This window comes from Pygocentrus nattereri, chromosome 7 (genome assembly GCF_015220715.1).
Source record: "Pygocentrus nattereri isolate fPygNat1 chromosome 7, fPygNat1.pri, whole genome shotgun sequence".
Lineage (NCBI taxonomy): Eukaryota > Metazoa > Chordata > Actinopteri > Characiformes > Serrasalmidae > Pygocentrus > Pygocentrus nattereri.
In genome coordinates this window covers 45250388-45274960 of record NC_051217.1, presented here as the reverse complement: position 1 = coordinate 45274960, position 24573 = coordinate 45250388, and the positions used below count along the sequence as shown (strand labels likewise).

At 41.4% G+C, this 24573-nt stretch overlaps 1 protein-coding gene across 1 annotated transcript in view; it reads left to right on the top strand.

Annotated features, from left to right (window-relative positions):
• The window catches only part of tnfaip8l3 (tumor necrosis factor, alpha-induced protein 8-like 3), a 59565-nt gene extending 40708 nt beyond the window's left edge, over positions 1 to 18857 (top strand). Inside the window, exon 2 of the mRNA XM_017719507.2 lies at positions 15958 to 18857. Within this exon, the coding sequence (XP_017574996.1) occupies positions 15958 to 16520 (563 nt within the window). The 3' untranslated portion in view covers positions 16521 to 18857. The remainder of the gene's footprint in view (positions 1 to 15957) is intronic.
• Positions 18858 to 24573: the final 5716 nt, after the last annotated feature.

The following is a 24573-nucleotide window of genomic DNA, read 5'->3' as shown; positions in this document are numbered from 1 at the left end:
CCCACAATTACCATATCGCTGCAACCCTTACACGCATACCGCAAGCTGCGGTACGACAGCAAGCAAAAATAAGAGATAATCAAATACAGAGCCATGAAAAATAAACAATGAAATACATGGTTACTCAAAAACAGCATCCAACAAACAACAACAACTACGCACAGACACGGAAGCCCCTCCACACAGAGACCCAGTGAACAGACTCTGCTCCGCATGCAAATCAGATGCAAATCAGGACCAATTCTGGCATCGGTTCCCTAAACTGCCACTGGATTACATACAGAAATCCAAAAGTGCATGGATTATGTGGTCATTCAGAGGAAGCAGAAAAAACAAGACAGGAGAGCTCAGGGAAACACAAAGCAGGAAGAAAGCAGCATAAACACAAACAGACTCACATGATTCGATTATAAACTCAAACATTACGACGTCTGTAAGTCACACTGGAATACACCTCTCCAGGCTCCGCTGATAAAAATCCCATTCAAACCTAATGAGAAACTGTAGAACGGACTCGGTTTATATCACAATACCTACATTTAGAGCCGGTTATTCATTCAGTCTAATGAGAAACTGTAGAACAGACTCGGTTTATATCACAATACCTACATTTAGAGCCGGTTATTCATTCAGTCTAATGAGAAACTGTAGAACAGACTCGGTTTATATCACAAAACCTACATTTAGAGTCGGTTATTCATTCAGCCTGATGAGAAACTGTAGAACGGACTCGGTTTATATCACAATACCTACATTTAGAGTCGGTTATTCATTCAGTCTAATGAGAAACTGTAGAACGGACTCGGTTTATATCACAATACCTACATTTAGAGACGGTTATTCATTCAGTCTAATGAGAAACTGTAGAACAGACTCGGTTTATATCACAATACCTACATTTAGAGTCGGTTATTCATTCAATCTAACGAGAAACTGTAGAACGGACTCGGTTTATATCACAATACCTACATTTAGAGTCGGTTATTCATTCAGTCTAATGAGAAACTGTAGAACAGACTCGGTTTATATCACAATACCTACATTTAGAGTCGGTTATTCATTCAGTCTAATGAGAAACTGTAGAACGGACTCGGTTTATATCACAATACCTACATTTAGAGTCGGTTATTCATTCAGCCTAATGAGAAACTGTAGAACGGACTCGGTTTATATCACAATACCTACATTTAGAGTCGGTTATTCATTCAGTCTAATGAGAAACTGTAGAACGGACTCGGTTTATATCACAATACCTACATTTAGAGTCGGTTATTCATTCAGCCTAACGAGAAACTTTAGAACGGACTCGGTTTATATCACAATACCTACATTTAGAGTCGGTTATTCATTCAGTCTAATGAGAAACTGTAGAACGGACTCGGTTTATATCACAATACCTACATTTAGAGTCGGTTATTCATTCAGTCTAATGAGAAACTGTAGAACAGACTCGGTTTATATCAAAATACCTACATTTAGAGTCGGTTATTCATTCAGTCTAATGAGAAACTGTAGAACGGACTCGGTTTATATCACAATACCTACATTTAGAGTCGGTTATTCATTCAGTCTAATGAGAAACTGTAGAACGGACTCGGTTTATATCACAATACCTACATTTAGAGCCGGTTATTCATTCAGCCTAATGAGAAACTTTAGAACGGACTCGGTTTATATCACAATACCTACATTTAGAGCCGGTTATTCATTCAGCCTAATGAGAAACTTTAGAACGGACTCGGTTTATATCACAATACCTACATTTAGAGCCGGTTATTCATTCAGCCTAATGAGAAACTGTAGAACGGACTCGGTTTATATCACAATACCTACATTTAGAGCCGGTTATTCATTCAGTCTAATGAGAAACTGTAGAACAGACTCGGTTTATATCACAATACCTACATTTAGAGCCGGTTATTCATTCAGCCTAATGAGAAACTGTAGAACAGACTCGGTTTATATCACAATACCTACATTTAGAGCCGGTTATTCATTCAGCCTAATGAGAAACTGTAGAACGGACTCGGTTTATATCACAATACCTACATTTAGAGCCGGTTATTCATTCAGCCTAATGAGAAACTGTAGAACGGACTCGGTTTATATCACAATACCTACATTTAGAGCCGGTTATTCATTCAGTCTAATGAGAAACTGTAGAACGGACTCGGTTTATATCACAATACCTACATTTAGAGTCGGTTATTCATTCAGCCTAACGAGAAACTGTAGAACAGACTCGGTTTATATCACAATACCTACATTTAGAGCCGGTTATTCATTCAGCCTAATGAGAAACTGTAGAACGGACTCGGTTTATATCACAATACCTACATTTAGAGTCGGTTATTCATTCAGTCTAATGAGAAACTGTAGAACGGACTCGGTTTATATCACAATACCTACATTTAGAGTCGGTTATTCATTCAGCCTAATGAGAAACTGTAGAACGGACTCGGTTTATATCACAATACCTACATTTAGAGTCGGTTATTCATTCAGCCTTATGAGAAACTGTAGAACGGACTCGGTTTATATCACAATACCTACATTTGGAGTCGGTTATTCATTCAGTCTGATGAGAAACTGTAGAATGGACTCGGTTTATATCACAATACCTACATTTAGAGTCGGTTATTCATTCAGTCTAATGAGAAACTGTAGAACAGACTCGGTTTATATCACAATACCTACATTTAGAGTCGGTTATTCATTCAGTCTAATGAGAAACTGTAGAACGGACTCGGTTTATATCACAATACCTACATTTAGAGTCGGTTATTCATTCAGTCTAATGAGAAACTGTAGAACGGACTCGGTTTATATCACAATACCTACATTTAGAGTCGGTTATTCATTCAGCCTAATGAGAAACTGTAGAACAGACTCGGTTTATATCACAATACCTACATTTAGAGCCGGTTATTCATTCAGTCTAATGAGAAACTGTAGAACGGACTCGGTTTATATCACAATACCTACATTTAGAGTCGGTTATTCATTCAGTCTAATGAGAAACTGTAGAACAGACTCGGTTTATATCACAATACCTACATTTAGAGCCGGTTATTCATTCAGCCTAATGAGAAACTGTAGAACAGACTCGGTTTATATCACAATACCTACATTTAGAGCCGGTTATTCATTCAGCCTAATGAGAAACTGTAGAACGGACTCGGTTTATATCACAATACCTACATTTAGAGTCGGTTATTCATTCAGTCTAATGAGAAACTGTAGAACGGACTCGGTTTATATCACAATACCTACATTTAGAGCCGGTTATTCATTCAGTCTAATGAGAAACTGTAGAACGGACTCGGTTTATATCACAATACCTACATTTAGAGCCGGTTATTCATTCAGTCTAATGAGAAACTGTAGAACAGACTCGGTTTATATCACAATACCTACATTTAGAGTAAATATGCTCGGTCTTGAAACTCATTGCCTCATTGAGAGGGAGGAAACTGGCAGGAACCTAAACAAGCTGGATCTCATGAATGCACCATAAAAGTCATATATTTAAAAATAGCAAATGAAATTGTTTATTGGCTACAGCAAAATCCATTTCACACATTGTGCCTTGAGGTGTGGTGGGGGGTTGTTTATAGCGTATAAACTGATCACATGTAATGATGTGGGCAACTTCCTAAGGTTTTAAACATTAATGACAGGGTTACTGCCACAGTCACGCACAGACATGCAACATTTCCACTGCTGTCTTTAGGAAGGTTTTCCATTGACGTGTGCATTATAGAGGCTGCTAGGCTAACCCAGCCCATACCGTAACCTCTTTACAAGGACACGTCTGTTCACTTTAATGCTATATTTGGTTTAAAAAGTGCCACAAATGACGAAGTACACAAACCATGTACCGGAGTTAAAGTCGAGACCCCCGAGGTAAAATATTCCTCCAGTAACAGTAGAAGTTCCTCCCTTTAGACCTCCACTTGAGTAAAAGTACTAAAGTATTTCCTTCAAATGTACTTAAGTATAAAGTAAAAGTACTAAAAGAGGAATTCTGGCTCTGATGTCCTGTTATCATTTTTATAACCAGACTGGCTTCATGAACTCATTTCAGGTGAAAGTCCTCCAGCGTCTCTCTTGGTAAACCAGTCTTTTAATAGAACGTCATTAATTAGTGACGCTGACGTCTATTAAAATGATCAGAAGCACAAAACACTGAAGGTAAACAGTTTCCATCAGGGAGAACCGAGTGGCTCTGAAATCACTTTTTACACACAAGCAAAGTTTCAGTTTCAGATTTATTTACAACTTAGTTCCAAGTTTAAGTTGAATAAAAACTGGCTTTAAACTCAGGATCACAGATGAGCTCCTTTACTATGTTGATCTGTAGGCGTCTGTTCATAAACATAAACCAGCCCAAACTCATTTACTATAAAATGAAATGGTGTTTGTAGAAATTCAGAAAAAAGCCGCGTCAGTCTCGACTGCATATGTGGACATATTTCTATATTGAGCTCTATTTACACAAAGTTAGGTTAGTTCATCATTTATGTTGAACAGACTCTCCCAAAGTTTTACGCTGCTGCGCTGACGTTGAACCGCGTGCTGCACTGGGTCGGTATGACCAACAGGTCAAAACCAGCTCTAAACAAAGTGACCGCTGGGCCCTGATTGGTGCTCTGGCTTTGTGCTTCTTTCGTTTTGACATGTTACGTTTTTATACACACAGAAACCAAAAGGAACGACAGATTTCTCAAAATGTAGGAGGAAAAAGTCGGATATTAGACTCTGAAATGTAGTGGAGTGAAAGGAAAAAGTCCAGAACGGAGAAACTTCAGTACAGATACACCAAAAATACTAAAGTACAGAAACCAATTACATTTACTCAGTTACTCAGTTACTGTCCACCACTGATTATAATATAATTAACATGATTAAACCATTAAATGGCTACGAGCTGCTGGCAGCTCCTCACTACTATACAGTCTAAGCCTGGAATTCTGAAGGGCCCAGATTATGGAAAAACGAGAAGTTTGATGTAGTATGCCAGCATTTATTAAAACTTATAATGATAAAGCAATAATAATGCAAAATACCACAATTTCATCATAAAAGCACTAAATTACTAGGAAAAATGTCTGGTTCCATTGACTTCCATTGAAAGTAAAGTAGTTTTTTTTCCTTATCCAGTAAAGTTCCCATTTCGGAGATACAAGGTTTCATATATGTGTATGTATATATATATATATATATATATATATAGGGCTGACTGATTACATTTCAGCTAAAAGGGTAAATTTGGGTAAATCCACCAAACTATTCCTTTAAACTGTCACTAGCGCTTGAGTTGGGCCTCCGTGCCCTAATAGAACCCCTTTAATATTATGATAATAAAGTTGACCAGAAATTAATATGCCATTGCAGCATGTCAGCCCAATCGTCCATGTCAATTTATGCATGTGTAAATGTCATTTGTGACATGTATGGCTGAGTCAACACGATCAGCATGTGAACTTCAGGCTGACGTCTGAAATAAACGTCTCCCATGTGGCGCAGCTAAATTTAAACAGCAGACGCAGTGAAATATCTGCTGTTCTACTAACCCGTCCAGCATTACTCCCTTCAGTACCTCTTATGTACTGTATGTCCAGCTGCTCTGGACTCAGGACTGAACCACGCAACAGTGGCTGTGGTAGGAAGATGTATTCATACTGCGCTGACCGCACATGTCATTTGCAGTTCGATTTCTCTCAGCATGACTAATGAACATGCAGTCTGTCGCTCTGGGCCTTCGATTCCTTCACTCATCTCCGTTCCGCAGTGCTCAGCATGCCTGATTCATCACGGATCAACTATATGAGCTGATTTTTCACCTACAAATGAGTTTCACAAGTCACAATTTCCAGCCTTACCATAAATGTGTCAATTCGCAACCACATCCCTGCCGATAAAAAGCACAGAAACCATTTCAAATGCCTGCTGGTTCCTGGTGGTGTCAAATAGCCAGTAATGATATTCCGTGGAAGTTTGCTTCGTGAGTTTTAGCACTGGAGCGATGAGGCTAATGAAGCTAAAACAATTAGCATGGTGCTAACTGCAGGCCTGAAATTGTTTTAGCGGTGCGTTAATCTCAGACACCAACGATTCCGGGTATTTACTAAGTGTAACGAATCAACAGATACCAGACCTGTGCAGATAAAACCAAGAGTATTGGATTCATTATCATGGAAGGTAAGCGCAGTCGAATAACAGGCGCGGGTCAGAACCAGAAGGCGAAGTAGGATCGCGATCGTGATCAAAACATGAGGCCAACTAAACAGGGCAAGGCTGAAAACGTAGTCAAAAGGCAGGCAATACAGCCCAAAACACACCAAGGCAAAAGTACAAAAGGGATAAGCAAAAAAAACGGCGAGTGAGTAACCAGGCAACAGGTCAGCAACATCAAAACACAGTCAGATAAACCGCTCAGAGCGTTCTCAGGGCAGCACTGACTGAGTCTAAAGCCCGGGCTAGTAGTCAGGAGACTGGGATTGGTGACAGGTCGGCACATGCTTGTCAACCGTCACGCGATCCCCGTTAATGTTGTAGGCATTGTAGTCTTTATCCGAGTCTGAGTCAGAAGGAGGTTGAGAAGTCACCTGACCTCCCAAAGGAGTCTGGGTAATGTAGTCCGTTTCCTTCTGGGACTTCGTGCAAGGCGTGGCACTAAGCGTTTTGATTTCCCAGTCCCAGTTACACAGAAAAGTATAAAAATGAGAATAAAGATGAGAAAATGATGTATTTATATATAAAAACAAGGGTGATGAAAATAGCCAGAGAGCCAGCCCAGGCTGAAAGCTAGGCTAAAAATACCTAGCTGAGCTAGCTAGCTTGTGTTGGGCTAAGCTAGGCTGCTCTTCTAACACACTTAAGTCGGTGTTTATGGATGACAGAGTATCTTACAGTGTCAAAACCTACTTAATTAAGACTATTACAGATCACTGATCACCTCCACAGGTTTGAGGCTCATTAGTGCACGTAAGCTTCCATCACTGGTTAGCTACATTAGCCTAACTAGCTTTCTAAGCAGAAGCAAATACTTGTGTCTGATCTTCAGATCAGAGGATTCATCAGATCCTTAACCACCTCATAGTCCAATGTGAACACTCACCACTGGGTGCAAAAGTTCTGGCATCCCTCGTCACATTCTGTAACGAGTGGGAGCGATGACGAGGCGGACGCATTTGCGGAGATAAGCGAGATTTATTATTGGCAAATCCATTATCAGGGTCAAGACAGTCCAAGGTCAATGAGCCAACATGGAGAGAACGAGGTACAGACAATGAAAATGAACACTGGGAAAACACAATGGAGACCGGAAGAGCGACGCTAAACAAAACACCACAGGAGAATACAAAGACCAGCAACAAACTAGGACAAACACAGGGCTAAATACAATGGGCAAACAAGATACAGGTGGCTAATGACAGGTGAGAACAATTGAGGGCAGGGCCTGAAAACAAGGGGGCAGGACCAGGAAGAACTCAATGAAAACAAAAGCACATGGACAGGACTGGAAGGTAAACAAAAGCACATGGACAGGACTGGGAGGTAAACAAAAGCACATGGATAGGACTGGAAGGTAAACAAAAGCACATGGATAGGACTGGGAGGTAAACAAAAGCACATTGACAGGACAGGGAGGTAAACAAAAGCACATGGACAGGACTGGGAGGTAAACAAAAGCACATTGACAGGACTGGGAGGTAAACAAAAGCACATGGATAGGACTGGGAGGTAAACAAAAGCACATTGACAGGACTGGGAGGTGAACACAAGCACATTGACAGGACTGGGAGGTAAACAAAAGCACATGGACAGGACTGGGAGGTAAACAAAAGCACATGGACAGGACTGGGAGGTAAACAAAAGCACATGGACAGGACTGGGAGGTAAACAAAAGCACATTGACAGGACTGGGAGGTAAACAAAAGCACATGGATAGGACTGGGAGGTAAACAAAAGCACATGGACAGGACTGGGAGGTAAACAAAAGCACATTGACAGGACTGGGAGGTGAATACAAGCACATTGACAGGACTGGGTGGTAAACAAAAGCACATGGACAGGACTGGGAGGTAAACAAAAGCACATGGATAGGACTGGGAGGTAAACAAAAAGCACATGGATAGGACTGGATGTAAACAAAAGCACATGGACAGGACTGGGAGGTAAACAAAAGCACATTGACAGGACAGGGAGGTAAACAAAAGCACATGGACAGGACTGGGAGGTAAACAAAAGCACATGGACAGGACTGGGAGGTAAACAAAGCACATGGACAGGACTGGGAGGTAAACAAAAGCACATGGACAGAGGTAAACAAAAGCACATGGACAGGACTGGGAGGTGAACACAAGCACATTGACAGGACTGGGAAGTAAACAAAAGCACATGGACAGGACTGGGAGGTAAACAAAAGCACCATTGACAGGACTGGGAGGTAAACAAAAGCATATGGACAGGACTGGGAGGTAAACAAAGCACATGGACAGGACTGGGAGGTAAACAAAAGCACATGGACAGGACTGGAGGTAAACAAAAGCACATGGACAGGACTGGAAGGTAAACAAAAGCACATGGACAGGACTGGGAGGTAAACAAAAGCACATGGATAGGACTGGAAGGTAAACAAAAGCACATGTATAGGACTGGGAGGGTCCAATCATGACACATTCCATTCCACATTCTCTAAGCATAATTAAGTGAACATGTCCTGTACAGAGACATGCTACTGCACCTTTTAATGCACATTTATGGTTCATTTGCTGAATTTATCACATTAAACAAATAAGACACAGATTAAACGCAAAAGGTAACCCGCGCAAAAGTCACAGTGCATTATTTTGTGTGGTTTTTTGTAAACTTGTGGGTGCTCTGCCATGACTTGAGAGCAATACATTGTTTGAGGCACAACAGCAGCAAGTAAATAAGCAAATTGCATTGGAGTTTTTGCATGAGGGGGTATTCAAATTTTATTGTGGCACTCAGGCCCAAGATCCTGGACGCTCCACTGGAAGGAAACTTAGCTGAGTGACAGAATTTGAGGTAAAACTGTTCACTTTGACCTTCATTGAACTTCTAACTCTCTCTGCTCTTTCTCCGATGTTTGGGATGCTTCTCAGGTGCTCAAATATGTTAACACAGCATGAAACTCCAGTCCTAGATGGCCACCACACCATGTACGCACTCCAGTTTACTCATTTTTCATGAGCTGAATCTTCGTGAATCAGCCGCTCTGAGGCAGGAAAACCACTAAATGCACTTCAGGGTATTTACGCCGGTGCCAGCGCGCATGAAACGGGGGAAACTGATCCCAGATTTGCACCAGTTTGAGCGATAAGGGGTTTCTGTCTGCGTGGTTTTGGCTGGTCTTGGTGGTGGAGTGTAGCAGCAGCAGCGGCAGCAGCAGAGATATCGTCTGTGTGTGTTTAATCGTGGCGGGCAAATTAGAGATGGGCGGCATCTAAATAAAAACTCAGCACGCGAGCCTACGCCTCCCACAGCTTCAGCAGCACAGCGTTCTCCACAAACCTCCCAGCATTCACTGCAGCGTTTCTGCTGGAAATGTACAATTCTCTACAGTCTCAGCTTCACTCCGTCTTCTGTTCGCCCATATATGGAAACTGAGTGGCAAAAACAACCTGTTGTTTTCTGCGTTTTTTGTGATGTCACAAAAACCAGAGTCTACACAGCCTACAGCTGTTTGGCTCCACCTACTCACTATGAAGTTATAAAGATTGTTTTAGGAAAAACTGCTTTGTGAAAAACAAGTAGACCTCATTTACATCCATCAGTCCTAAAGGCACAGTAACAAACAGCCTAACTGTAAGGAACAAAGAGAGTTTGGAAAATAATCATGTAAATATGAAATTATGAATGTTTTTAGTAAATAAACCCACACAGATGTCAACAGTGGAGCTCAGGGAGAAAAAACATTAAATATAAGAAAAATATGAATAGGACCTTTCGCCTCAGCGACTAAAATATTAGCTATGCCTGCTTATTTATTCCCAACAAAAGCTGCCACTTTTGGGAAAAAGAAAAACGTTTTTCCTCATACAGACCAGACTAATGTCCCCGTTTTCATCATGAGAAACAGATAAATACTCTCCCAGCGCAACACCTCACTGTGGGAGCCCGTGTGAGACGAATGCAGGTGTTTTCTTTTTTAATAGGCGTTCATTTTTAATTGTCGTGAAAGCAATAAGTAACGAAATTTATAATAAATAATGAAGTAGGAATCAGTTAACATTATGCAAATGTCACTTGTATTAGTCTGTTAGCGAAGGTCTGAGAGCTACAGCATTTCTGCAGTATTATTTGAAGTGTAGGCGGTAGGAAACCTCTCCAAATGGCCCGTAGGTGTTTGTGTAATTCAGCCAGTCTGTTTTCATTGCACTTTCGTGATTTTCACTAGAGACAGACCATTTATGACCTCTTAAAGCTTTTCTCAACAAAAACAAGCCCCCCCTCCCCTCCCAACACCCTAAACACTTTCACACTAGAAACAACTCTGTAGTCAGAGTAATGCTCATGTTAGCAGTGCTGGACAGTAACTGAGTAACTGAGTAAATGTAATGAGTTTCTGTACTTTAGTATTTTTGGTGTATCTGTACTGAAGTTTCTCCGTTCTGGGCGACGTTCTCCTTTCACTCCACTACATTTCAGAGTCTAATATCCGACTTTTCCCTCCTACATTTTGAGAAATCTGTCGTTCCTTTTGGTTTCTGTGTGTATAAAAACGTCACATGTCAAAACGAAAGAAGCGCAAAGCCAGAGCACCAATCAGGGCCCAGCGGTCACTTTGTTTAGAGCTGGTTTTGACCTGTTGGTCATACCGACCCAGTGCAGCACGCGGTTCAACGTCAGCGCAGCAGCGTAAAACTTTGGGAGAGTCTGTTCAACATAAATGATGAACTAACCTAACTTTGTGTAAATAGAGCTCAATATAGAAATATGTCCACATATGCAGTCGAGACTGACGCGGCTTTTTTCTGAATTTCTACAAACACCATTTCATTTTATAGTAAATGAGTTTGGGCTGGTTTATGTTTATGAACAGACGCCTACAGATCAACATAGTAAAGGAGCTCATCTGTGATCCTGAGTTTAAAGCCAGTTTTTATTCAACTTAAACTTGGAACTAAGTTGTAAATAAATCTGAAACTGAAACTTTGCTTGTGTGTAAAAAGTGATTTCAGAGCCACTCGGTTCTCCCTGATGGAAACTGTTTACCTTCAGTGTTTTGTGCTTCTGATCATTTTAATAGACGTCAGCGTCACTAATTAATGACGTTCTATTAAAAGACTGGTTTACCAAGAGAGACGCTGGAGGACTTTCACCTGAAATGAGTTCATGAAGCCAGTCTGGTTATAAAAATGATAACAGGACATCAGAGCCAGAATTCCTCTTTTAGTACTTTTACTTTATACTTAAGTACATTTGAAGGTAAATACTTTAGTACTTTTACTCAAGTGGAGGTCTAAAGGGAGGAACTTCTACTTTTATTGGAGGAATATTTTACCTTGGGGGTCTCGACTTTAACTCCAGTACATGGTTTGTGTTCTTCGTCCACCTCTGAATGTTAGGAACTCCAGGTCTCAGCTGGTTTTATCTATGGGAGAAATGAACACTGTTTTGTTGTAATTATGTTTTTCCTACAAATGTAAAAAGGCGCCACCCTGAGGCAGAGCAGTGCTGCAGCTCTAGTTAGTTAAAAACATTAAAGACAGAAGCTGGTTGTGGCTGCTTGTGTGTGGATGTTTAGCACAGAAGCTCATCTAGCAGTTGGCAAAATGCCTTACAGTACCACAGACATTAAAATCACAGAAGTCTGAATTGTTCTACCAGCTGATAAAATCTTCAGACTGACTGCATATCATACACTCACCCGCCACTTTATTAGGTACAGTTCAGTTGCTTGTTAACATAAATAGCTAATCAGCCAATCACACGGCCGCAGCTCACTGCATTTAGGCATGTAGAGGTGGTCAAGACGACTTGCTGAAGTGCAGACCGAGCATCAGAACGGGGAAGAAAGGGGATTTAAGGGGCTTTGAACGTGGCGTGGTTGTTGGTGCCAGACGGGCTGGTCTGAGTATTTCAGAAACCGCTGATCTGCTGGGATTTTCACGCACAACCATCTCTAGGGTTCACAGAGAACGGTCCGAAAAAGAGGAAATATCCAGTGAGCGGTCAGTTGTGTGGACGAAAATGCCTTGTTGATGTGAGAGGTCAGAGGAGAATGGGCAGACTGGTTCCAGATGATAGAAAGACAACAGGAACTCAAATAACCAACCAGAATCTCTGAGGAACGTTTCCAACACCTTGTTGAAAGTCTGTCATGAAGAATTAAGACAGTTCTGAAGACAAAAGGGGGTCCAGCCTGTTACTAACAAGGTACCTAATAAAGTGGCCGTTGAGTGTATATATCTCTTTATTTATAATCAGTGGAGGTGAAATGTAAAAGGTTTGTGCTTAGATGCTGCCAAATTCAGCATTTTGGGACTTTAGTGCTGTTTTAAGAAGGTCAACGCAGCCACAGCAGTAGCTCTATTACTCCCGGATGCAAATTCAAGTGTCTAAGCTCAACAATGAAAAATTTCACTCATAAAATTCACTATTTGGAGCTAAAATCGACACTTTTATTTTTCAGTTATAACTGACTAAAGCTGACTGAGCAATTCCTAAATTATAAATAATTGTATAAATAACTGAATAAACACATTTGGTGACTAAAGTTTGCTCCTTTAGTTTTTCACTGGAGCTACAAGGTTAATCGCGCTTACCTATCGCTGCTGTTGGATCAAAACCTCGTATCTCCAAATTGGAAACTTTACGGGAGAAGGAAAAAACCTACTCTACTTTTAATGTAAGTCAATGGAACCGGCCTTTTTTCCCAAATAATTTTGGGTACTTTCTGTTGGTCCTTTTATCATGAAATTCACACAGAGGATGTAGAACCACAGTTATGCTCAAATTACGTCAAGAACTGAAAAACGACAAAAACGGAGATACATGGTTTTGTTCGGACAGCAGCGAAATAGTGGAGCATCTTGCAGGCCATCGTCACCCCCTCAACTCCAGCTGTGTGGAGGTGTTCAGTGTCTCTAACAGACTTGATTATGTGGTTTCTGCCTCTGTTTGACACACTTATCTATAAACACGGACTAAAGTGCATTAGCATAACTAAACACAGTAGCAGCAGCCTGAAGCCTGAATTTGGACCACTGTGAATTGGTGTACATACGCTGTCTGTAATGGGTCCATATTAATCTCAGAGTTTACACTGCAGCTCCACTTACTGTGTTATCAGACCAGCGCTGTAAAAACAGATCAGTGTGTGAAGCTCAACAGACTGAACTAATGCAAACGCACAGCATTCCACTGTCTTACACAGTCAGAACCAGTCAGCATTCCTCTGTTGCTTTCTATCCACACAAACACACTTCCTCTGGCTTCCCTCTGCAGACTACGCCAATACAAACCTCCAAAAAAGTTGGGACAGTGAGTGAAATGCTAATAAAAACAGAAAGTAGTGATTAGTCAACTCTGTTTGACTGTATATTTTATTTATTTATTTATTCATTTGGAAATATATATTTATGCTGAAATTGATGCCTGCAATACATTCCAAAAAAGTTGGGGCAGGAGTCTGTTTACATCACATTTCCATTTAACAGTGCTTAATGAGCATTTTGGGGAGTGAAGACACAATAATCACTTTTTGAAAGGGGATTCTTTGCAATTCTTGGTTTGTCATATTTTGTGCTTCTTAATGCGCTATGCGTTGTCAGTGGGAGAAAGTCTGGACTGCAAATGATATATTCTGTTGATTTTTTTTTATGAAAAGAAGGGAACACTACCTTTGCAGTAAATTATTTTAAGAAATATTTTAAGAAGTATGTTGGAACACCTTGCCAACTTTTTGAAGGGTGTTCAAACTTTGGTATATGCCACAGTTTTACTGTTTTTTCTATTTTTTAAGATTATCAAAAATAACTGTGATTTAACATTTAAGTTCTTTTCACTTTTCACTATATATATACATGTGTGTGTGTGTGTGTGTGTGTGTGTGTGTGTGTGTGTTTGTGTGTGTGTTTAATTTAGCCAGGAGTGCCCAAATTTCTGCATATATGTCCGAAAAAGACATCGTCTAGAAGGCAGCACATGTTGCCCCCAAAATGTATATATATATATATATATATATATATATATATATATATATATTTCACTGTTTATGCTGCATTTAAAGATGTGCATGTTACCTACTAATACCCATTAACTGTCTGCTAATCAGAGCTGCCTCTACCTATTAAGTGACATAAGCAGCTGCTTAGGGCCCTGCAGCCACCAGGGGGCCCCTGAAAAAAATGTAGTTAATTACTACATTACTATTATGGGAAAAGTGATTAATTAATCATTGTCTTAAACAAGAGAAAATGAGGTGAAAAAGCAAAAGGAATATTTTGGTTTAATTTCCAGACGGGAAGTTATGCCTTTTTTTTGGCTTTTGGTCAAAAAACAAGAAGTGGTCACTCATGACAGAGAATGCTGAGACATTGTTAGAACCTCATTAATATTCAGTCATCCGGAACATGGTTTGCTAATGTTATATAAATTACGTTAAGACTCATAGATTAGGAATGTTTATTTAAGACTACTTAATATTTCTCCATCTGTATAAATGTGTAGATCATGTAAAGACGGGCCTAAATAAGCTTGAGCCCTCAAGGCCAAATTATTCTCTATGCTTTTATTTTTTTAACTGTTTATAAGGCGTGGCCTAAGTGGTGCCTGGGCACATGGGGGCACCCCAAAAAACCTGCTTAGTGCCCCCAAAATTCTAGAGAATACTCCTGTTGCTAATGCAGGAAAGCCTAATTTATTGACAAGCACCAATGTAATTGATAAGGTACATAACATATCCTGTCTTTGGGTTGTTTTTATCTACATACAGATAAATCAATTAATTAAACCAAACCCACAATTAAAGAAGTGCCATAAAAAGTTTTTTTAAAGCAGTTCCACTCTAATAACCATAATACACACCGTTCTGTTTAGGTACTTTCCATTTAATTAACTTTTTAACCAAGATGCACTAAAAATTTTTTTAAAAAAAACAGGTTCTGTGGATACTTTAGTAATTTAATCACAACACTGCAGCCAATCATCCACTTTCTATTCAGCACAGTGAAATCGTTAATGTTCAACGGCACTGAACCAAAAAACTAGCATTTAATCATTTAAAGTAGGAGGATTCAATTGTTTTAAGTGCTGTAGCTCATGCATACTTGGCCTGAGATCTGGAACGTGAATTAGCTCTAAAGCCACTGGAAGTCATCACGCAGTGACAGTCGCCATAAACATAAACTCGTCTGCTCTTTATTTGCAGATATATGGAGCTTGGCAGGAATACCAACTGGCCATCTGAACTTTTACTGGGGTGGCTGGATGAGCCAAGTTTCTACTTTTGAATTTCATGTTGTTTTTATAATGCTACTGCCAACTCGGATGCATTCAGGGTTAACAGTGATGTCTCATTCAGGCATAGTTCAGCATTTTCCCAGCTAAATCATTGGTGACTGAATTCATGGAAGGTTTAAGAACTGAGTGCCAGGCCTGTTTGCATTGCTTTGTTTTGTGCAGATGAATTTTGTACTGACCTTCTCAAACTTCTCAGCCAAACTTTAGTAGCTACTGTTCCTAGGCTGGGCAATTTTGTTCTGTCAGCTACCAAACACTAACTACTAATTCGGTGAGCTGACAGACGCCGACTCCTAATTCGGTGAGCTGACAGACGCCGACTCCTAATTTGGTGGAGCAACACAGGGATCAAACTTGCGAAGTCTTTTGATCATAGAGCCAATGCTTAGATGATTGTGCGACTTAGGAGCCCCAGGCTTTCTATGTCATTGTTTTGTTATCTTTCTCTCTTTGCAGGACCAGAGACCTTCAACTCTAAGTCCTTGGCCCTCCAAGCTCAGAAGAAGATCTTGAGTAAGATGGCCACTATGGCTGTGGCCAACCTGCTAACGGACGACACCAGCAGTGGCATCCTCGACGAGCTTTACAAGGCAAGCCGCGAGTTCACCAAGAGCAAGAAGGAGGCACACAAGATCATCAAGGACGTCATCAAGATCGCCCTAAAGGTGGGAATCCTTTACCGGAACCATCAGTTTGGTCCTGAGGAGCTGGAGACCGTGGAGCGCTTCAAGAAGAAGATGAACCAGGCAGCCATGACGGTGGTCAGTTTCTATGAGGTTGAATACACGTTTGACCGCTCGATCCTTTCTGAGCTGCTCCTGGAGTGCAGGGACCTCCTCCACGAGCTAGTGGAAAACCACCTGACCACCCGATCCCATGGCCGCATTGACCACGTCTTCAACCACTTTGCGGATGTGGAGTTCCTCACAGAGCTCTATGGGCCCTCCGAGGAATACAGACTCTCCCTAAGGAAGATTTGCGATGGGATAAACAAACTCCTGGATGAGGGCGTGCTTTAGCCAGCATCAATCCCTCATCTCCACCTTCCTTCTCTCTAAACTGCAAAAAAGATATCTTGGCACATGGACCATAGAAAGACCTATTAGGGTCAATGGCTTTTTAAGAGTCAAGAGGGTCTATAACTCTTCTGACTCAGCAAGATCAATGTTTTTTTCAGATGTAGTAGAGGCAGTGGTTCCTGAGACTAAATAGGGTCAATAATTCCTCAGACTCAGAAGGGTCACTTGGTCTTAAGAATCTGAAGGATCAAATGCTTTTCAGACTTAGTGGGGTCATTGGATTCTCAGACTCAGACTCAGTAGGGCAGTGGTCTCCAACCCTGGTCCTGGAGAGCTACCAACCTGCAGAGCCTAGTTCCAAACACAATTTGCCTTACTGTTTACCTCATCTGCTCTTCCCAAGTCCCGAATTGGCTGGATCAGATGTATTAGAGTTAAGTAAGGGGCAGGGTAGCCTATTCCATACAGGTTGAAACCAAATTCTTCAGGAATGTAGCTTTCCAGGGCCAGGATAGGAGACCACTGCAGTAGGGTTAGTGGCTCTATGGACTCAAGACAGTCAGTGGTTCCTCAGTCTCAGTAGGCCCAGTGGTTCCTCAGACTCAAATGGGTCAATGACTCTTCAGACTCATAAAGGTTACTGGCTGTTTACAGAGGGCCAGAGGTTCCTCAGACTCAGTGGGGTTGATGGCTCTTCAGACTCAGTAGGGTCAGTGGGTCCTCAGACCTGAGAGGGTAATTGATTCTCAGATTCAGTAGGGTTAATGGTTCTTTAGACTCAAGAGAGTCAATGGCTCCTCAGACTCAGTTGGGTCAGTGGTTTCTTATACTCAGTAGGGTCAATGGCTTCTTAGACTCTGTTGGGTCAATGCCCCCTTAGATTCTGTAGGATCAGTGGCTTCTTACATTCAGTCATGTTCAATGGCGTCTCGGACTCAGCGGGGTCAATGGCTCCTCAGGCTGTTGAGGGTCAATGGCTCTTTAGACTTGAGAGGGTTATTTGATTCTCAGACTCAGTAAGATTAATGGTTCTTTGGACTCAAGAGGGTCAATGGCTCCTCAGACTCAGTTGGGTCAGTGGTTTCTTACACTCAGAGGAGTCAATGGCTCCTCAGGCTCTGTTGGATCAATGCTACCTTAGACTTGAGAGGTTCAATTGATTCTCAGACTCAGTAGGGTCAATGGGTCTTAGGACTTGAGAGGGTTAATGGCTCCTCAGACTCAGTAGAATCAAAAGCCACTCTGTGGTCCATGCCTTGGCAAGTACAGCACCTTAAACGTAGGGCAGCACAAGATATATTGTTATTGGCCATTGCAATCTTGACCATACTGCAGAATGCTGGAATACAAAAATGAGACAATTAGAAAACGTCTGCTTTCTGTGAGCATTCTGACCAACCTCAGATGTTCCAGAGAATTCCTGTGGCTACTACAAATAACGTTGGCCAAAATAATACCAATCTTTTTATCATGTCACATCAAGGTTTCACCGGTGTGTTTTAGTATATTGCAAGGCAATTTACAATCGCTATCAACAGCAATATTCTTGCATCTAATATTTCTCAGTATAGAACTGCTCTAAGAATTTAGGGAGAATTTAGGGAGTCTAAGAAATAGATTCCCGTTCAAAGATTTAAAACTGAACGGATCATCAAAACAATCCTTTGGATGTTTCAATTTATATTTCAAGCACTTTGAGAGCAACAAGAAATTATTAAATGATATATAATATACATAAATTACATAATTACTTTAATTAAAATAATACAAATCTTGATCGTGCTGGCAGATAATTTGATTGGATTCGTAAAATAATTCAAAGTGTGTAGAAACGAGTTGAATAATCCTCTTATATCATTCTCACAGCCCGATACTCAGAAATATTAGACACATTGCCTAAGTTTAAGATGCTTTCACTTGCCACAATATCTTTTTTTTTTGCAGTCACTTTTCTCTATCTATCTTTCCCTCTCTTCTCCTCTCTCTTTCGCTTCTGGTACTGGACTGTAAATCCATTTTTATTATAATTATTATTCCTTTTCCTGTCTGTTCCTCAAGGGAGAGATGGGATGTCACGATGCCTTGATGTGGTTGTATCCAAACCTCTAAGTGTGTGTGTGTGTGTGTATGTCTGTAACTCTGGGGGAAAAGCCCACTGTTCTGAGCTCCTGTCTTAATCGTGTGCAGTGTACAACGTCGTCTCCTACCTGTCCCTCAACAACAGCACAGCAATGCAAAAGTGGCTGTACTGACGTGACACCCAAGTGGCTTTTGTTTGAGTGTGTGTGCACGTGTGTGTGTGTGACCACTGACAATAAAACCTGTTTGAAAAGCCAACACAGCCTGAAGAAGAGTTTCACTGATTCGATTTCTTTGTTTCCAGTTTCTTTGGAAGTAAGGACAATACTTTCCCCAAGGCCAATAAGAAAAACTAAATGTGCACCGTACATGCTTTAAATATACACTTTACATATTATTAGAAACACCTGCCTTGCACTTCCACTCACTGGCCAAACATCCTTTCCTCGCCCGCCATCTAACAAGCTCTTGAATATGGTTTTAGGAGTAGATAGTTAGTCCAGATGATTAGGAAGTGGACAAAACAAATCATTTCAGGAGGTGGTGGGGACGAAAACAAGCATTGAAGGAAATGGTGGGGACAAAACCGAACATTCCAAAAAGACTTTTCAAAAAGTGGTGGGGACAAAATCAGAGCATTTTAAAAACCAATAGGGACAAAATCAGATGATTTCAAAAAGCTGTAGGGACAAACTGAGCATTTAAGAAAGAGGTGAGGACAAAACTGTTCATTTAAGAGAGAAGTGGAGACAAAATTGAGCATTTAAAAAAGTGGTGGGGACAAAACTGAGCACTTCAAAATGTAGTGAGGATAAAATTGAGCATTTAACGAAGTGATGGGGATAAAACTGAGAGGTTCAAGAAGTGGTGTGGACAAGTTTTAGTAATTTAAAAGGGGATGGGGACAAAGTTAAGCATTTCAAGAAGTGGTGAGGACAAAATCAAACTTTTAAGGAAGTGATGGGGACAAAGCCGAGCATTTCAAAAAGCTGCGAGGACAAAATTTAGACTTTTCAAAAAGCTGCGAGGACAAAATTTAGACTTTTCAAAAAGCAGCAAGAACAAAATTTAGACTTTTCAAAAAGCAGCGAGGACAAAATTTAGACTTTTCAAAAATCAGCGAGGACAAAATTTAGACTTTCAAAAAGCAGCGGGGACAAATTTGTACATTTCAAAAATCAGTGAGGACAAAATCAGAGCATTTCAAAAAGCGGCGGGGACAAACTGAGCATTTGAAGACGTTATGTGGACATGTCCCCATTGTCCTCAGTGTAAATTACTGCTCTGACTACACGTGTACAGTTATAGACTGTAGCTCATCTGTTGCTGTACAGTTTATCAGTCCCCTTGACCCCATTCATCAGCTCTGTGTTCAGAAACTGACCGCTGACTAGAAGATGGACAACACAAACGGTGCATCAACAGATGAGCTACAGTCTGTAACTGTACACCAGCAAGAAGGAGCTACAAGAGAAGCTTTCTGACCAAGAGGCCAGCGAATGTTCGCTGGACGATCTTAGGCCTTTTCCACAGACATCACCTTCACACCAACTCTGCTCCATCCTGGGAGTGTTCCTCTGAAGCCTGTCTAGGTGTTATGTGTGTGACTTCACAAGCTTGTACATCATAAGCCCAGGGTGTACCTGCGTCTTTAATGAAACATTCCTTTTGAACTTGCTTTAGTGTCCTTTGGTCATTTGAAAAGGGTTCCATAGAGCTAATTAGCCAATTAGGTGACTACTCCGTCATGCAGAGTTATCGCAGCGATGGCCAATATAATTAGTGAGTGACTTTATGAGTTGCCCTCTATACAGGCCATGCATCTTCACAACACATCCAATAAAGTTCCTGGTGTGAGTTTATAATCATCCCTTAATCCCTCCCCCTTGTACCCTACGCCCTTAGCTCATTAGAGCTGTCCCTTATAAAGCTGCAGTAACAACAGCGAACACCTCACTCTCGGTGGATGATGGATTATGTAACATTTATATGGCATTTTTGTCATATAATCACAAGCATGAACCAGCAATACATTTCATAAATTCATTATAATCAAGAAGCGTTCGCTTTATGAGTGGTTTCCCACGGCACATTCAACCCAACAGGATTCAGCGACCCAAACAGGAACCATTTGGTCATTTTATGCCACTCCAAAGCCTCAGATTTTGCTCATTATGCAACGATGCACTGCCCTGCTCTGCGCTCTCACACTTACAAACGTCTACATTTATACACAATCACGTGTACAATCAAACGCTGCTCCAATTTTTCTCAGCTGAATGTGAAAACATGAACAGAAACGTCCTCTGCAGCCTCTAGCAGAAGTGCTAATAGCATTAGTTTCACTGCTTATCCAGCACATACAGTACGGCAAAGGCCACTTTATTAGAAACACCCACCTTGTGCTTCTGTTACCTGGCCACTTTATTAGAAACACCCACCTTGTGCTTCTGTTACCTGGCCACTTTATTAGAAACACCGACACTGTGCTTCTGTTACCTGGCCACTTTATTAGAAACACCCACCTTGTGCTTCTGTTACCTGGCCACTTTATTAGAAACACCCACCTTGTGCTTCTGTTACCTGGCCACTTTATTAGAAACACCCACCTTGTGCTTCTGTTACCTGGCCACTTTATTAGAAACACCCACCTTGTGCTTCTGTTACCTGGCCACTTTATTAGAAACACCGACACTGTGCTTCTGTTACCTGGCCACTTTATTAGAAACACCCACCTTGTGCTTCTGTTACCTGGCCACTTTATTAGAAACACCCACCTTGTGCTTCTGTTACCTGGCCACTTTATTAGAAACACCCACCTTGTGCTTCTGTTACCTGGCCACTTTATTAGAAACACCCACCTTGTGCTTCTGTTACCTGGCCACTTTATTAGAAACACCTACCTTCTGCTTCTAGTAACTGGCCCACTTTATTAGAAACACCTACCTTCTGCTTCTAGTAACTGGCCACACCTACCTTGTGCTTCTAACTGGCCACTTTATTAGAAACACCCACCTTATGCTTCTATTACCTGGCCACTTTATTAGAAACACCTACCTTGTGCTTCCACTCACTGGCCACTTTATTAGAAACACCTACGTTGTACTTCTTGCTAAAAGTGTTAGCAAACAAAGGATCCTGGATTAACAGCCGTTAGCAGCTCTGCCTGCTTTAGAAAGCTGTAAAACAGGAAAAATGTAAGTAAAATCAATTTCATACTTGGGCATAATTTACATTGAAGCCTTAAAAGCATCAGAATTTTACTGTTACTACTAATGTTTTGTACTTTACGTGCGGCGTCACCCAGGCGGCCGGCCCAGGCAGCCTCGTATCTGCGATGTAGTGCGGCTTAGGCAGCTAGCCTGAGAGACCTCCTAGCCTACAAGACCGTGCAGCACCACAGCGTTATCCAAGCAGCCGGTCCAGTAGCCACATATCTGCATGCAGTGTCAATTGGGTCCTCAGTCCAGGCAGCCAATGCAGTGTCACCCAGTCCAGGCCACATCATAGCTGTGATGTAGCATTATCGAAACGACCAGCCCAAGAAGCCTCTGAGCCACGGGTGGAAAACCACTCGGTGGAATGATGGCAAACTCCTCAGCCAGCAGGGAAACATCAAAGCGTACGCAAACAGTACAAAACAAGTGAAAAACCGATGTAAAGCGGCAGCTATGCTGCGCCAGCATACCTACAACGGAAGGAGCACGCACACACATTAATGCATCAATGGATTTTAAAGCTTTAATACTAAACATACTATAAGGACTAATTATAGGAAGTGAAGACAAATCAAATTAATCAGGGCAGCTGCTATTCATAGATTATTTAATTCAGTTAATTAGATGTTACACTGTAGGTGCTGGATGGTGGGTCGCAGCTGACCGCTAACTTCACTGATAATGAGGGACGCGGCTGAAGCGGACACAGAAGAGGACTAAAATTAGCAACGCTGGTAGATGAGAGAGACAGAGAGAGAGAGAGAGCGAGAGAGAGAGCGAGAGAGCGAGCGAGAGAGAGAAAAGGAGACATCACGACGGGTCAAGACTGACTGAAGAGTGCTGGAGGACCACACACACATACCCAGAGTGGGTCAGAGCTCTGAGTGATAAGAGCGCCTGAGGGTCAACAGACAGAGCAGAAACACTGCCGTTCTCTCTCAGTCTCTTACAGCACTGTGCAAAAGTCCGAGACCCTTCATTTGTTTAAGTTCCATTCGAAACAGCCATAAAGTACAATTTATTATTCATTTTTCTGAAGATATTTCGGAGGAGATCGCATGTAAGGAGCCAAAGTGAACACAGAAATCTCCAGAACTGGAGTTCAACAAATGAATAAAAGCTACAGAGAACATGAGACCCCTAACAACCACCTGGAAGACTTAGACAGCAAATCTGCCCCCATCAGATAAACAGATCTTTCATAGAGAGGAGAACATCAAGCTGCTTCAGATCTGAAAACATCCACAGGTGTTGCTGTCCATCCGTCCACTGTGACGACTCCGTGCTGCGGATCTGAAAGGATGTGTACCTTGTACTTCCACTAACTGGCCACTTTATTAGAAACACTCACCTTGCGCTTTTACTAACTGGCCACTTTATTAGAAACACTCACCTTGCACTTTTGCTAACTGGCCACATTATTAGAAACACCTACCTTGTACTTCCTCTAACTGGCCACTTTATTAGAAACGACTGCCTTGAACTTCCTCTAACTGGCCACTTTATTAGAAACACTCACCTTGCGCTTTTACTAACTGGCCACTTTATTAGAAACACCTACCTTGTGCTTCCTCTATCTGTCCACTTTATTAGAAACACCCTTCTTGTGGGCTACAGTGGTCAGGGAATATACTGAACTCAGCTGTCAAATCCACTTCAAACAGATTTAATGAGCTGGTTGGATTCAGCTTTGCTGTGCAGGAATCTGCAGGCCAGATCAGTAGAACTCTGATCAGATATGCAGTCAAATGAACTTTCCTCTTCCGTGATCTTTATCTGCTGCAGGGGTTACGCTATTATTTGAATATCTGCTAATGCAGTGGCCTGCACAGTGTTTTTGACAGCAGAGAGAGAAACAAAGAGAGAGGGAGAGAAAGAGAAGAGGGGGTGAGAAAGAAAGAGATAGAGGAAAAGGGTCAAATAGAGAAGCGGCAAATAATTATTATAATCATTATAATTGATTATTACTTATTTGGAAGTTCTCTCAACTTTTTACTTTCACTCTTTTCCTTTACCAACTGTTATGAATCTAGAGAGAGATGGAAGGGGAGAGAGAGAGAGAAAGAGAAAGACAGAGAGAGAGAGAGAGATAGAGAAAGAGAAAGACAGAGAGAGAGAGAGAAAGAGAAAGACAGAGAGAGAGAGAGAGATAGAGAAAGAGAAAGACAGAGAGAGAGAGAGAAAGAGAAAGACAGAGAGAGAGAGAGAGAGAGAGAGAGAGAGAGAGAGAGAGAGAGAGAGAGAGAGAGAGAGAGAGAGAAAGAGAGAGAGAGAAACATAACAGAGAGAGAGAGAGACATAACACAGAGAGAGAGAGAGAGAAAGAGAGAGAGAGAGACAACACAGAGAGAGAGAAAGGGAGAGAGAGAGAGAGAGAGAGAGAGAAACAGAGAGCGAGAGAAACATGAGAGAGAGAGAGAACACAGAGAGAAAGGGAGAGAGAGAGAGAAACAGAGAGAGAGAGAGAGAGAGAAAAACATAAAGAGAGAGAGAGAGAGACAAAGAGAAACATAACAGAGAGAGAGACAACACAGAGAGAGAGAAAGGGAGAGAGAGAGAGAGAGAAACAGAGAGAGAGGACAGAGAGGAAGAAAAGAGAGAGAGAAACAACAGAGAGAGAGAGAGAAATAGAGAGAGGACAGAGAGGAAGAAGAGAGAGAGAGAGAAAAACATAAAGAGAGAGAGAGAGAGACAAAGAGAAACATAACAGAGAGAGAGAGAGGACAGAAAGGCAGAAAAAGAGAGGGAGAGTGAGA